The sequence below is a fragment of the Stegodyphus dumicola genome, chromosome 2 (assembly GCF_044657685.1).
Source record: "Stegodyphus dumicola isolate Sdum_Otavi_A_Nest chromosome 2, ASM4465768v1".
Taxonomy (NCBI): Eukaryota; Metazoa; Arthropoda; class Arachnida; order Araneae; family Eresidae; genus Stegodyphus; species Stegodyphus dumicola.
Window position 1 is genome coordinate 7,028,374 of NC_140769.1, and position 17,146 is coordinate 7,045,519.

The following is a 17,146-nucleotide window of genomic DNA, read 5'->3' on the forward strand; positions in this document are numbered from 1 at the left end:
CTTCAGATAAGACGAGTTTCGTTATCTTGCTGGACAAATGAATCGGCAGTGCTAACAGAAAAGTTCGGTTATTGAAACAGCATTTGACTTAGTAGCTGTTAATAAAGCTCATTGTTAACTGTTTAAAAGTGACAAACATAGTTATAACATAACTATTTATTTCACGCATATCTGAAAAACATAACTACTTATTTAACCGCATAACTGATTAACATAACGTCTTTTCAACATAACAACAATTTAAACACAACAACAATTTCACGTTCGCTTATTTTTCATACTTTCCAATTAATTCTATTATTACGTGATATTTTCAGTATGTTTCTTTAATTTCATTCGAGATAACTACATTTGATTTGATTTTGTTCATTACTATTTGTTGTAGTTCTGCTTCTAATCAGGATTTAAAGTCTACAAGTTATCGGGACAAGAGTGGTCGCCAAATGTTTCGCTCAACTTTGTTGACGCCAGAGGCGCCATCTGTAAAAAAATGTATAATATTTTGTGTTTTAAAGAGATGACGCTGATGTTTTTTATAGCGCCACCTTGCGGCCATTTTGGTTTGAGTTTTGAGTGTGTTCTGAGACGCCGCCGAGAGATGTGAAATAACTATGCGGCTTTTTGAGTAATTACACTGGTTATCATAAATTAAGGAAAAATCACAAAAATCACGGTTACTGAAAAAGTTACATGTAGAATTTAATGAAACTTACCCACAATATACAACGCATAGTAAAGTATCAAATAACATAAAAAGAAATTACCAGACAAATATGGTAGTATAGAAATTAGCACATGTATAAAATGAACAAATCGAAAGTTTCAGTTTGCTATAAGAAAAGTACTTTCAATATGGAATATGACCGCCTCTAGAAGCAATACAGCACATACAGCGATGTGTGATGCTTTTAATTATGCGGTCTATCAGTTCCATAGGAAGCGACAGCCATTGCTCGTGCAAAGCAGTTGCAAGCGCGACAAGGGTCTGAGGGGAGGGGATTGAGAGCAGCTAGACATCTCCCTAAAGCATCCCAAACGTACTCGATAGGATTCAAGTCTGGGGACCGAGCTGGCCACTCCATGCGCATAATTGTTTCCTGTTGAAGATAATCATCTACGATGCGAGCCCTGTGTAGTCTTGCGCTGTCGTCCTGTAACAGGAAAGAATCATCTATTGCCCCGGCATATGGGCGCACATAAGCATCAAGGATGTCATCTCTATAAATCTGAGCATTCACGGTTCCCCTTGGAAAGACATGGAGGTCTGTGCGTCCACCCAAAGAGATGCCACCCCAAACACAGACACTGACTCTTCCGTATGCATCTCTTTCACGGATGTTTGACCGATGATAACGGGTTCTAGGTTCTCTCCATATCAAATAATGCCTACTATCGCTTTCTAGACTAAACCTGGACTCATCCGTAAAGAGAACCGCCCTTCATTGTTCAGGCGTCCAGTGGACATGTTGTCGTGCCCACTGAAAACTGTCCCTCCTATGGCGTGACGTGAGCGGCACACAAATGGCTGGTCGCCTCGCATACAGACTACCTTCGTGAAGCCTTCTACGCACAGTTGACGTTGACACGAACCTTCCGGTGGCTGCAGCAAGGGAGGATCTAAGAAGAGTCGGAGTAGCGGTTCTATTCCAGAGTGCACATAATATCAAATATCGGTCATCGGCGCTTGTCATAGCAGTTGGCCGTCCTTGGCTGAACCTCCTAGGTGCCGAATCTGTGATTTGAAATTGCCTCCAAAGTCTATGAACCACAGAAGGACTCACATTTAGCCATCTGGCCACTTCTGCTTGACTTTGTCCTGCCTCTAGTCTCCCAATGGCTTTCTGTCGTAAAAAAAAAAAAAAAAAAAAAAAAAAAAAAAAAAAAAAAAAGATTATTAGCGTATGCTGTAGAACTGAATTTAGACATTTCAGAAGCGAAAACTATATCAGATTTAACTGATATAATTAAAAACAGTGAAAGCTATAAGAAGGATCCTGTATTAGTTGAAGGTATAGCTAATAATACGAGCTCGTATTGTTGACGAAAGAAAAAGTGACGAGAGCCGATTGCTCGAATTTGAGAAATTGAAAACGGAACGAGAGAAATCGGAACTAGAACTCGCGAAGTTGCGAGCAGAATCAAAAAGCGAAAACCTCATGGAATAACAGAAAAGGGAAAATGTAGAATCTCTTGACTCTCTTATTAAAAGTATACGGACATTAACAATTAAAATTCCAATTAGACCGGAAGGCTGGGGTTATTTCTTTTTATCTTTAGAAAGGGCGTTCATTTCTAAAAGTGTTCCAGAGAAATTTAAATCGGAAATTCTAAATTTGTTGGGAGAAAAAGGCACAAATGTTATTTATTACATACATTAAAGACGACTAGTGGAGATTACTCGGAGGTTAAAGAAATAGTGCTAAGAGAATTCGAACCATCCCCCCAAATTTGTTTAGAAAATTTTAGGAAGACACAATGAATGACGAATGAAACTTATGTACAGTTCGCGTCTAGATTAACTACGAGTTGGGATTATTATTTGAAATTGAGAAAGGTAAACGACTTTGAAATATTAAAACAATTAATGGTCTCTGAAAAAATATGTCAAGCACTTGATAAAGAATTTATGTGTTTTATAAACGTGGAATTGTTGGTTTAAACCTGTAGAACTGGCTAAGGATTTATATTATACTTCAAATGGTAAACCTGTAGTGGATAATTCTAGGCTGAGTAATAAAAGCAGTTACCCTAAAAATGTGTCAAAGGTTTTTTTAACTGACGTAAAAGGAGAAAGTGCAGAATCGCTCACTGCTTGGAGCGTTTTTCAAAATCGCCAACTTGGCGGGCTCTCGCGTCTTGTCTCCTGGATTTGCAACCTCTCCAGAAGACACTACGCAAGGCGCGACATTTACAATGGCGAACAGGTAAAATAAATACAAAATAAAAGTTGAAGCAAAATTTTGAAAACTGAAGATCCTTTAAAAACAACATAATAATTTTAAAAAACAAACAGGGTTAAGAAAACATACTAAGCTTCAAAAACATAAAATCGTTACAAAACCCTGAAGAATTAAAATACATTCACCTATTAAAAAAATTGGGGAACGTGCAGAATCACCCACTGCTTGACGCGTTTTTAAGAATTGCTCAAACTTGGTATCCATGTATACATCGACCTAGTTGCACTTAAAAAGACGTCCCAGAATTGCACAAAAATGGCATTGCGCACTCCTTTGACTTTATCCATGTACACATCGACCTATTTTCACTTAAAAAATTAAAAACCTATTTTCACTTAAAAAAGAAAATTGACAAAAATTCAATTCTTCTTGCTCTTGTAAAAAGGGCTAAACAAATAAGTGGGAAATTTTTAAAGCTGGAAATCCTTTCAAAAAAACCCCCAATAACTTTAAAAACTAAAATCGTTTCAAAAACATAGTTTAAAGAACATAAAATTTTCACAAAACCCTGAAAAATTAATACTTTCACTTCCAAAAAATTTTTAAATATCAAAATCTAGTCCTTACAAAAACATAATTTTACAAACTAAAAATCGTTTCAAATACTTAAAATCGCTACAAAACACTGAAAAATTAAAATACTTTCACTTACCTGAAAAGGGGTAATCCACTCCGCTCAGCCGGACGAACGAAAAGTAACGAATTCTCAAAATGTTTCAGAATTATTGTTTAAAATAACTACACCTCTATCATCTATTATTGTCTACACCAATCAGAAATTCTAAATTTTAAAATACATACTGAGCACGCGCGAAAATGCTCCAAATTTCGCGCTCAAAAGAAATTCTCAATTTAAAATACATATTGGGCATGCGGGAAAATGCTCTGAAATTCGCCTTCTCAGCAGCAAAATCGGCGCGTATTATAAATCGCGCGGTATAAATTGGCGCGTAGCCAAATCCCTTTAATAGGGAAAAACCCAACAAAGTGAAAAATGTAATTAAAAAGTAGTTTTAATTAATATCTCGGCTAATTAAAGTCGCACGAAGACATTTTATAGCCTATAACCTTTTCTAATATATCAAAAATATTTCTTGAAAATTTCATGATGATCGGTTAAGTAATTAAGGCGTGAAAGCGTAACACACAAACAAACTCACATTCGCATTTATAATATTAGTAAGGATGACAGTTAACGATAGAGTTAAGCTAGTGAAATCGAAACATCTATGTTTCAATTGCTAAGGAAATCATAAAGTGATTGATTTTAGCAATAAATTCCTTTGCGGTATTTGTAAAAAGGAACATCACGTGTCTCTTCATTTTCCTCGCGAACAAAAAATAAACAAAGAGGTGGTTTCGCAAGTGGTGAGTCATGAAAATAAAAATATTCCTTCGAATTTGGATGCTTCGGCTCCATCATTTGAACCTCTGCAAGTTAAGCGAGTACTGATCAAAATTTATTCTCAAACAACGTTCAATCTCGCGAATGAATTAAAAGCTGTCTTACTCAGCACTTTTGTTTGTTTAATTAAAGATGCATCGGGTAACTTTTTAAGGGGTTTGTTAGATGTCGTTGCCAATTCAAATTTGATGAACAAAAGGTTAGGAGATTTGCTTCAATTAAAGGGAGAAAAAACTAACATTTCTGTGTCAGGAATAAATAATTTGTCTTTGAATATAAAATCTAGAGTTAGTGCAACTATCTTAAATATAGACAAGAGTTTTGACTTGAGTTTAAATTTTTTGATTCCTAAAATAACAGAATATACGCCCTTAGGCCTCTTGAAATTAATGTTTCATCTTTAGATAACATCAATTTAGCAGATGACAATTTTTTGAGCCAGGTCCAGTTGAATTTCTTATAGGTGCAGAACATTTCTATGAGGTTTTAAAACCAGGTCAAATTTCCCTTCAGGATTCAAATTTAAGATTACAGAATAGTGTTTTTGGCTATATTGTAAGTGGGACTTCTCCTACTATAAGAGGAAAGTAAATTACATTGTGGGTTTATTACAGATAATTTGGAGTTAGAAAAAACAGTGAGAAAATTTGAGGAAATAGAAGATGTTGAAACAGCCATTCCAAAAAATAAAGAAACAGCAATATGTGAAGAACACTATGTGCAAACTCATAAGTGGAATAAAGAAGGGAAATACATTGAAACAATGCCACTAAAGAAAGATCATATTTGCTTAGGAAATTCAAAATATTTTGCCCTTGAGAGATTAAATTCCCTATAGAAAAGATTACTTAAAGACCCTGAATATTTAAGTTTGTATCAGGATTTTTTAAAGGAGTATGAAGAGCTAGGGCATATGACTGAGGTTAAAGAGAAAGGCGAGCCTAGGGTAGTATACTATATCCCACATCATGGTATATATCGTCCTCAAAAAACAACAACTAAACTGAGAACAGTGTTTAATGCATCATATTTAACATCAAATGGAATTTCGCTAAATTCTGTACAACATAATAGAGGGGTTATTCAAGATGATCTCTTTTCGATTATGCTTATATTTCGAAAGTATCCATTCGCATTTACGGCAGATATTAGAAGAATGTACAGAATGATTGAAATTAACCCTGAACAGAGATCCTGTGGAAAAAAGAAAGTGAAAACCTGTGAAAATCTACGAGCTTAATACTGTAACTTACGGTTCGCCACACTTAGCTATGAGAACTCTTAAACAATTGTCGATTGATAAAGGTCCACAATTTCCATTAGCTGCACTAGTTTTACTTAAAAAAATTTTAATACAGCTGAAGAGTGCAGGAATGACACTGCACAAGTGGTGCAGTAATCATGCTGAACTTGCAGAAGAAGATACACCTATCCCTTTCCTAATGAAGAAGAATCTACAACACTTGAAGTATCCTGGAGGTCTAGAACAGACTATTTCTGTTTTAGAGTGAAACTCGATAATGACATAGTTGTTACTAAACGACAGATATTGTCCACAATTGCTAGATTGTTCGACCCGATTGGTTTACTAGGGCAATCATAAGTAAAGCTAAGATATTCCTCCAACGCTTGTGGTGGTTAAAGTTGAATTGGGATGAACCACTGCCAAAAAAAGAAGCTGATGAATGGAAGAAGTTCTCTACTGAATTGGAAGTTATAAGTAAAATAGGTGTGGTGTGGTGGTGTATTTAATTATGGCAAAGCACACTAGGGCTATCTGCCTAAGGGGAGGGATGCCTTCGTGGAGGACTTTCTAAGGGAAACTGGCTCGTATACACATTACACATGGGGAAAACCACGAAAACACCCATGCAGCCAGCCCGTTCGCGGGATTCGAACCTCAGACCGAACTACCAGTGTCCAACGACTTTACTGCTTGGCCGCTGGTGGGCTATAAGTAAAATAGAAGTTGAAATGTTTATCCTTATTGCAGAAGTAGACCATGTGGAACTTCATGGATTTGCAGATGCCTCTGATATAACATACGAAGCAAGTGCCATTCGAGAGATGGAGAAGTGAAGACAAGGCTAGTGACTAGTAAATCCAGAGTCTCGCTTATTAAACGAGTTACTGTTCCGAGACTGGAGCTTCGTGCGGCAGTCCTACTTGCAAGGTTAATGGCTAGAATAATATCTGCATTAGAGATTCATGTGAGCAAAGTGTATCTGTGGAGTGACTCCATGATCGTGCTTTCATGGATACAAAAGCCTTACCAATTGAAGACGTTTGTTGCAAATCTAGTGGCAGCAATTCAAGAACTGACAAATGATCATCAGTGGCATCATGTGTCATCAAAGGAGAATCCGAGTGATCTTATATCCCAAGGTTTGGACCCTAGTAAACTTCAACTGTGGGAACTGTAGTGGTGGGGTCCCCCATTTCTTCTTCAACCTGTGATGATTAAGTGCCAAGATGATATCCCTGAGGAGTCCGAAGAACTGTATCTTTGCGAATTAAACCCACCAGCAGTAAGTGAAATATGTGCACTTATTAACACTTCTGAGACTTTAGATGTCATCAATAACTGTTCGTCTTAAAACAAATTGCTAAGAGTACCATAAATCTTGATTTGAAAATACAAATTTAATTAACTTTTGTGTGTGTGTGTGTGTGAAAAAATAAAGAAACTTTTGCTCATGCTTTGGCTAATGGTTTAGATTTTTTGCTGATATACCCAACTTTTAATCCACAAAATCCTCTATATAAAGAAATCAGTGAAATATGCTTGATGTAGAAAAATAACAGAATAATGTTTGGTTAATATTTTATACTAACTTATTAATATTGCAAAGTCTGATAGCCATTTTGTAGCATTTTTAGCTGTTCCGAGTCCCAAGCAGCACGATCTCGCTGTTGAGATTTTATGTCGAGAAAACCCAGTACAGTATTTTTCCATCAGTCAAATTCACCACAATCAATCGCATCATAATAGGGTTTCCATAACATTCAACTACTCAGGTTACCATAAATAAACAACAACTTGCCGATAATCCAAGGGGCACCCTAAAATATAGGCTAACCTAATTGAAGTAATTTCCTCATTTTTTCCGAGTGCTCCAGAAACTATGGAAAAGCAAAGAAGCTATTCATTAATAGAATTGATTCCTCTGTTTATTTTTCAGAAACTGTGCTTTATGGCACTTATTTAATAACTGTGCTTATTTTTCAGGATCAAAGTATTTTCAGTGCATTTGCATTAGTGCAATCACCTTGGTGCTGTTTGGGGATTTTTTACAGAAAATAAAATGTGAGAGTTAATTTTTTGATTACAATTAACACTCTAAGCGGTAATATTTTTTGTGATATCTTCAAGAACGTATATATGCGTGCATATTAAAATATGTCAAAGAAATGAAGGCAATATATCAAAAGTACACAAATCCAGGTATGAAATACGAGGAAAGTTTTTACATTAAAGTAAAAAAAAAAAATTGTTCTCATAATAGTTTTGCGAAATTTGTGCTCTTTTAGAGAAAATCCTGGCCACTCAGAGGGTTAATAGTGAATGTGGTTACCTAAAGAACTGCTATGCACATGGTTGCCACAGTTTGCCGACATATACTAAGGTTAAAATATAAATAGGTGATAATACGTCAGCACATTTTCGTTTTAAAATATGATGGAGAGTAACAAAAATGCATTACTTGGATGTTCTTTCACCAATGAATAAAAAAACATATAATAGTTTTCGAATAACTATCTAGTATACATAAATATCTTACCTACAGGGAAATGATGAGGGATACTCAGATAACCGGCATTTGGCCAGGTTCCAGAAATCGCACTCGCCAACTTGGCCGATAGGCACAAACAGTTGGAAGAGTGTTTAGGTTGTCAGCCCAGATGTTAAGTAAGATAAGGAAAAGGAGAGGGATATTTTCTTTCTATATGGTTGATACTTTGCATTGAGTGTCATTACTTTACAGATAAATCTTTGTACTGATGATCACATGACTGTTTATTTTCTAAATAAATTAATTACACTTGTAATTAGAATAAGATAACTTTATTTTCATACAAGAAAATTAGAAAATATGCTCCTTTTCCGTACTTATGAATGACATTATTATTATTATGTATTAACATATAATTAATTTCTAAATAAATTAATTAAAATTTTTAATTATAGACTTGAATAAATTAATTACATTTCTAATCAGAATAAAATAATTTTATTTTTATAGAATAATATATGCTCTTTTTCTAACTTATTGTTCGTATTTCCAGATAATTTCTAATTAGAATGAATTTTTTTTTAAATTATGTACTCAATATTTAAATATATGGGAGACTGGCCATAACAAACAGGAATTAATTTCTAAATAAATTAATTGTACTTCTTATACAAATATATATTTTTTCTTAATTTATGGAAGTCATTTGTTTAATCTAACCAAATGCTTTTTTTCTACTTATGTCCATTATAAATATGATTAGGATTATTTAGAATATCAAAAGCCCTCCCGTTCTATTTGCTTAAGGAGAGGGAAGTCAGTTAGCCATGGCTTAACTCAGAGACGAACTACCAGTGTGCCACAATTTTACCCTTTAGCCGCTGAAAGACACCCTATATCATAAAAGCAAGTTTTTAACCCCTTACAATTAAATTTACATTTAAATATAATTATTAAAAATGCAATAAAATAATCAGACTTTGAAGTGGTAATAAGTTAGTATAAAATATTAAACAAACATTATACAGTCAAAAGTCGTTAATTCGGACACCCATAATCCGGACCTCAAAGCTACAAACTTTCTGCGCATGCGTCGCGTTGACGCATGCGCGTAAGACCTTTACGGCTGAGAATTTGCGTATGGGCGTGCGCAAAATACGTTTATGAATGCGCGTTTAATGTGTAACGTACGGGATAAGCTAAGCTAAAATTATCTGATTATCTATTTCAGTTAATGTTGCAGATTGCGTTGTTCCTTAATCTTCGAATTGGATCCGGCTTATTATTTTTTGCAGACTGTTAGAGCAATTTTATAAAAGTAAGCTTGAACTTTCGATTATTTCAAATAGAATTTCCGATATATATTTACTAATATGTAAAGGATATACAAAGCGAAAGTATCTTTCGGAGTCCATTAAACAAAAAGTGGAATTGCTGCAAAAAATAAATAAAGGCATATCCTTTGTTTATCTAAACTTTAACGTTTGTTTATCTAAACATTGTTTATCTTTAGGCGTGCAATGAATTGGAAGTTGATCTGTCAGCACTATCCTTATCTTAAGGGCAGATGTTTTTATTTTATTTGGCTTATAATTGCTTACTCAATGTAGTATTTCATCTCCCGTCTTTGATATGATTTAAATCAAATGCCTCGTAATTATAATTCGCTTCCGATAGCGAAGAAAGTAACAGAGGTTATTGAAAACGAAAAAATTTCGATTGACAAATTAGTCGGTATTCTCGGCACAGCAATTATAGGACTTGAACAGCGGAACTTTGTAACTGAACACGAAATTATGTCTGCTTATAAAATTAAAGAGAATGTATTATCACATAAAAAACGAAGCAACTTAAACAACTTACATTGAAAGAAATGTTTAATAAAGTAAACAAATAAATATTAAGCTTTTTTTTGTAAATTTTGATACCCTTTAGATCATAATTGTTCTTTATTTCGTAAATTACGGTTTCATATTTTCTGCATGCCATTTTACCAGATTTAAACTGATGATCTATAATCCGGAAAAATCGATAATCCGGAATCGACGAAGTCCCGACGAGTCCGGATTAACGACTTTTGACTGTACTGCTGTTTTTCTACTTCAAGCATATTTCAGTGTTTTTTTTATAGAGAGGATTTTGTGGATTAAAAGTTGGGAATATCAGTAAAAAATCTAAGCCATTAGCCAAAACATGAGCACTTATTTTTTTCACAAAAGAACAAATAAAAGTTAATTAAATTTGTATCTTCAAATAGTTGAAAAAGATTTATATTTATAGATTTTTCTGATGTGTTACTCATGTTCCTGTTTGATAGTAATAAATGTAATGTAAACTCAAATTTCAAATGAGTAAAACACAGAAATTTTTGTATTTGCAACAAATGCATAATTGAAATACATTCGCCGACCACAACAAATTGCTTCGGGGGCGCCAGTTCGAAATCACTATTATAGACAATGTTCAAATTGCCCAAAAATAATATTTTATGATTTAGCTTTTCACGGAACAAATACAGACAGATTCAAATGACCTTATCCTATTCTATTTGATCGGTCTCTTTCTGAAATTTAAACAATTGCATAACATCATGAAAAGTCATAGAAGCACTTGTTACAAATCTTGTTTCCCTGCAGTTATGTAATTCAGGATTACATTTCTTAGGTTACCTACATGAAAATTATTTTTGTACTTAAACAAGAAAAAAAGAATAAAAATAACCCTCTTAACCTTGTTTAGGTTAAGAGGGTTATTTTTATTCTTTTCTTCTTCTTAACCTTATTAGTAAAAATTATGTGCATAAAAGAATCCAAAATGTAAAATATAAACCTGACTAGGTGATTAAATAGCCAGGGAAAGTGCAAAATCGCACACTGCTTGGTACATTTTTCAAAATCGCCAACTTGGCGCGCTCTCGTGTCTTGTCTCCTGGATTTGCAAACCCTCTAGAAGACACTATGCAAGGCGCGACATTTACAATGGTGAACAGGTAAAATAAAAGTTGAAGCAAAATTTTGAAAACTGAAAATCCTTTAAAAACAGCATAATCATTTTAAAAAACAAACATGGTTAAAAAAAATAGTAAGCTTCAAAAACTTAAAATCGTTACAAAACCCTCAAGAAATGCATTAACCTATAAATAAATTGGGGGAAGTGCAGAATCACCCACTGCTTGACGCGTTTTAAAGAATTTTACAAACTCGGTATCCATGTATACATCGACCTACTTTCACTTAAAAAAACATCCCAGAATTGCACGAAAATAGCATTGTGCACCTTTTGACCTTATCCATGAACACATCGACCTATTTTCACTTAAAAAGTCAAAAGAAAATTCACAGAAATTTAATTCTTCTTACTCTTGTAAAAAGCGCCAAACAAATAAGTGGGAAATTTATAAAACTGGAAATCCTTTCAAAAAAAACCTAATAACTTCAAAAACTAAAATTGTTTCACAAACATAGTAAGTGTAAAGAACATAAAATCCTTACAAAACGTAGAAACATTAATACTTTCCTTTCCAAAAAATTTTAGAGTATGAAAATACAGTCCTTACAAAAACATAATTTTAAAAATTAAAAATCGTTTTAAAAACATAGTAAGTTTCAAATGCTTAAAATCGTTACAAAACACTGAAAATTTAAAGGGTAGAGTAGACTTTAAGGTAACCCTTGTATTATGGCGAAGTTGTTTGATTTATCACCAAGTTGTAGTTTCATTTATGGTAGCTTGAGTAGTTGAATGTTATGAAAAACCTATTGTGACGTAATCGGGTGCATGATTCTGGGAAATTTTGAATGATGGGATGTTTCGTAAGCGTTTTTGTGTTGTGTGATGGTTTTATTCTTTAGATGGTAGAATGGCCGAACGTAGTAAAATTAATTTGAAGTTTCTGTATGATTTGGAGCGAAAGGGGAAAAGAGCTTTAATTGACTGGTGTGTAAATGAAGGTTTACTTAGTAGCCATTATAAGTGTCCTGTATGTAGGAAGGATATGCGTCTAGTCAAACGTAAAAACCGTTTAGATGGATTTGAATGGGTTTGTAGGAAGAAAGGTTCAGATGGTCACTATGTGAAGCGTTCGATCAGAAAGAGTACCTGGTTTGAAAAAAGTCATTTGAGTATGATTGATATTTTGATTTTTACGTGGCTCTGGGTGTACGAAGCGAACTCGAAAATAATGGTAAGTGAATATTTGCTTTTGGTAGTGCTTAAATGTATAACATGTTTTTCCTTTTTTATGTTATTTTATTGAGATTATGTATTTTTTATTTGCCTATATTGTAGAACTTGGTGCTCCTTTGACTTTTTAAGTGAAAATATATCGATGTGTACATGGACAATGTAAAGGGAGTGCACAATGCAAGTTTGTGCAATTCTGGGACTTTTTTTAAGTGAAAATAGGTTGACATGTACATGGCTAAAGTTAAAAGAGTGTGCAATGCCATTTTTGTGCAATTTGGGGATTTTTTTAAGTGAAAATAGGTCGACGTGTACATGGCTAAAGTCAAAGGAGTGTGCAATGCCATTTTTGTGCAATTAGGGGATTTTTTTAAAGTGAAAATAAGTCGATGTGTACATGGATACCGAGTTTGTGCAATTGTTTGTCTTGTTATTTTGGCTTTGTGTAGCGACGATTTTTGGGGTAAAAATCGCCAAACCAAAATAACGAGTCAAAGAATTGCACAAAATCGGTATCCATGTGCCGCCAAAAATCGCCAAGAGGTACCCTAAACTAAACTTTTATCAATTTAAAATACTTTCACTTATATGAAAAGTGGTAATTGATTCCGCTCAGCCGAAGAACGAAATTCTCGAAATGTTCTCAAATTATTGTTTCAAATAACTGCACCTCTACCATCTATTATCATCTACACCAATCAGAAATTCTAAATTTTAAAATACATACTGAGCATGCAGGAAAATGCTCCGAATTTCACACTCAAAAGAAATTTTCAGTTTAAAATACATACTAATATGCTCTGAAATTCACCTTCCAGAACAGCAAAATCGACTTGGATACCACATTTGACACACTTATCAATCTCGTAAAAAGCGCCAAACACAGCGCGCCAAATAAGTGAGCGATTCTGCACTTTACCCAAACAGCCTGCAATAGATTTCGAGGATGGAATATTATCGTGGAAATATATGCATATTTTATTTTTTTAAACTTTCATCTTTAACTATGCGATATATATCGCATTTTTGTGGTCATTACTGAATTTATATAAAGAACATGTTTTCAAACATACATAACATTATTTCAGATAATTGTTCAAATTAATGGTAAGAGTTAATAATGTTGGAGTATAAAAGTTAATAATGTTGGAGTTATATATATATATTATAATATAAAATACTAGGTTAAAAAAAGTATGTAGATTTACTTAATCACAACAATAACTAACCATTTACAATTTGTTCTATATGTATGGTTTACCTTCTCAACGCAAACACTACACTTTGCCTTGCGCTATTTTTGCCCAACAGAGCTTCCCCCCCCCCCACAATATTGAGCTGAAGAAGAAAGTTTTGGAAAGTGCTTTTTGATGCCATTTTCCTCTTGGCGTCAAAAAATTCCTCCTGAGGATATGGCGATTTTTCGCACTTCAAGATGGCAGAAAAAATTGCGCAAAGTGCCGCTTATCTGAGTTTTCCTAGTTTTCACAAATGTCTTTCTATATGCTTTACACACATGGGATTGCTCCAGTTGATATGTTCAAGATTGTATTGAAAATATCTGAGATCTCATTTTGCCTTTCAAAGTTCCTGTAGAAGCCTGTGCTTCTTTTGTGAATGTTATACACTGAAACATTTTATACTAAAGCTGCATCGTCATGGTCTTCAATAACTGTTCACCATGAAAGAAAATATCTAACACATTTTTCACTACAGGCACAAAAGACAACATTTCTATCATTAATGTCAGACCTGGATTCATATCTATATTAAATTAAGAAAGAGAGAAGTTTCATACAATTTACAGTATGTATATGGGATGAAACATTTTGGCATATTTTAGAATTTCAGAGTTAAAATTACTCAAATAAACTGCACATTTTGTTAGACAACATAATGAAAACACTAATTATCATAAAAAATGTCTTCTTTGTGAAAAAAATGGTTTATTTACTTATTTTGATCAAATGAGAATTGACATACCTCACTCAGGGTCACCGGTAGGTTTTATGCCATTCAGTATAATCTCTGCAGAACCTAAATTATGCCACTGAGTATTTAAGTCTAAAAATTTTGCTGCCCATAAATCCTGTCATCTGATGCAATCAAACCAGGTTTGAATTTGCATAATTAGGTTTCTTGGCTGCAAACAGAAATGCTTACTGAAAGGCTAAATAAAACTTGTTACTAATATATGCTGAAAAGAGAGGAAGTTCTGCATGGATAAACATACATTTCGGGTGAAGTGCAGAATCGGCCACTTATTTGGCACTTTTTACAAGAGTAGGAGGAATTGGATTTTTGACAATTTCCTTTGACTTTTTAAGTGAAAATACATCGATGTGTAAATGGACTAGTAAAGTCCAGGGAAAGTGCAATGCCGAATTTGTGCAATTTTTTCATGTCAAAATAGGTCGATGTGTACATGATATACTGAGTTTCTGCAATTCTTTAAAATGTGCCAAGCAGTGGGTGATTCTGCACTTTCCTCTACATTTCTTCAAATTCTTCACTGCTTCAAATGACTTGTTACACATATAACTCATGACATTTCTCTTGAATGTGGTACCCACATTTAAATCATCTTTATATACAAATAAAATTTTAGATAACTTACAGATGAGGTTTCTTTCCTAAGTGAATTAGCATATGCACATTTAAATTGTTCTTTTGATTAAATGACTTCTTACATACATCGCACACATAAGGTTTCTCTCGAGCGTGAATTAACATATGCCTGTTTAAACGGCCTTTTTTGCTAAACGTCTTCTTACATACTTCACACATATACGATTTCTGTAGCATGTGAATAAGCATATGCTTCTTTAAACTATCCTTTACACTGAACATTTTCTTACATAGTTCACACATATGAGGTTTCTCTGTGTGGATAAGCATATGCTTTTTCCAATTATATCTTTTATTAAACGATTTCTTGCATATTTCACACACATGAGGTTTCTCTCCTGTGTGAATAAGTATATGCTCATTCAAATGATCCTTTCTTCTAAATAACTTGTTACATACTTTACACATATGAGTTTTCTCTCCAGTGTGAATACGCATATGGCTGTTTAACATATATCTTTCATTAAACGACTGCTCACACACTTCACAAACATGAGGTTTTTCTCCGGTGTGAATAAGCATATGCTTTCTTAAACTACACTTTCGACTAAATGTGGTCTTACATATTTCACACATGTGAGGTTTCTCTCCAGTGTGAATTAACATATGCATCTTTAAAGAACTGTTTACTCTAAATGATTTCATACATACTTCACACCTATACGGTTTCTCTCCTGTATGAATACTCATATGCTCAATTAAACCTCCCTTTTGACTAAATGACTTTTTACATACTTCACACTTATGAGGCTTCTCTCCTGTGTGAATACGCATATGCATTTTCAAACCCATCTTTTGCCTAAATGACATCTTGCATGCTTTGCACACATGAGGTTTCTTTCCAGTATGAATGAGCATATGCTCATTTAAACTCCCCTTTTGACAAAATGACTTCTTACATACTTCACACATATGAGGTTTCTCTCCTGTGTGAATAAGCATATGCATTTCCAAACTAACCATTTGTCTAAATGGCATCTTACATACTTCACACACATGAGGTTTCTCTCCTGTATGAATCAGCATATGCTCCTTTAAATGACTAAATTTACTAAATGGCTTCTTACATACTTCACACATATGAGATTTCACTCCTTGGTGAATGACCATATGGTCATTTAAAACACTGCTTTGTCTAAATGATTGATTACAAACTTTACATACGTAAGGTTTTTCTTCTGTTTGCGAATGCATAAGTCCTTCTAAAATACTGTCTCTTCGAAATGATTTGTTACATATCTCTAAGAAAATGCAGTATACAGATAACTATGACTGATAGCCTTGATAACATATAACACCCTACATACTTCAAGATATTCATGCAATGCACGAACTGAAAATGGGTTGCTTTCACCCTGGCTTATCAATGCATGCTATGCAGAGTCTTATTTGGTGTTTGATGTTTAAGTGATTTGGTTTCTAAAAACACTTCATTAAATATAAATTTAATATTTTTCACACAAATGTGATTTATTGTCCGATTTTATAATTTTTTTTCCCTTGTCCGATTTATGAAGTTACACAATTATGCCATTCACGTACATATCGATTGCACGAAATTTTGATTTTTTTCCAGAGTTTTTAGTAAAACAGTGAATAAAGATGAATTGACACATTTCACCAATTTCCGAAGTATATTATCCTAGATAACAAAAACTAGTTGATTCATTATATGTTTGCTGATTAAGGACAACTGTATTAACAATAAACTGTAAAGAAGAAACTTCTTTAAATAAATTTATTATCAAGAAAACACGAGAAAAGAGACGATAACAAGCTTCTTTTTCAAAAACATATTTTACCGGCTTTTTTCTATTCCAAACTCTTGTACTGTTGCCACTATTTCAAAAAGAAAATCACATGGCGAAGAGGTTGACGCTAAGGCTACTATAAAGGACAAGCGCCTGGCCCCAGGCACCACCCCTGTTCTTATTGGTTGCCGTTTATGACGTCATGCTGTAAAGATACCATTATCTGTTTCGTTTGAATTATGTCAAGGGGAACTTATAACTACATTGGATTTGGTTATGTCCTGTGTTAATGTGAATTTGTGCGATGTAACAGAATAATTGCAATTAAAACGAACCTAACAATATAAGAAAATATGTCGGCCCTTTTTATATAATTTGTTAATGCTATTTCTTGACATTGCTTCGTCAGCAATGTCAAGAAATAGCACTTAACTCTTACTGTGTAAATAATGTCTGCCGCAGTTTTAAAGAATTAGCGGTTTATTT

At 33.8% G+C, this 17,146-nt stretch overlaps 1 protein-coding gene across 1 annotated transcript; it reads right to left on the reverse strand.

Annotated features, from left to right (window-relative positions):
- Positions 1–674: 674 nt before the first annotated feature.
- Positions 675–16,772, reverse strand: LOC118195875 (uncharacterized). Its single transcript, XM_085810416.1, has 2 exons — positions 14,899–16,772; positions 675–1,841 (listed from the first exon to the last, which is right to left on the reverse strand). Exons 1-2 carry the CDS (start codon positions 16,101–16,103, stop codon positions 1,823–1,825), a joined length of 1,224 nt encoding a protein of 407 aa, XP_085666542.1. The 5' UTR covers positions 16,104–16,772; the 3' UTR covers positions 675–1,822.
- Between the last annotated feature and the right edge of the window lie 374 nt (positions 16,773–17,146).

Bases quoted from the DNA above. Each gene is read 5' to 3' on its own strand.
- LOC118195875 (XM_085810416.1), bottom strand. From the start codon at position 16,103: ATGCATTCGCAAACAGAAGAAAAACCTTACGTATGTAAAGTTTGTAAT.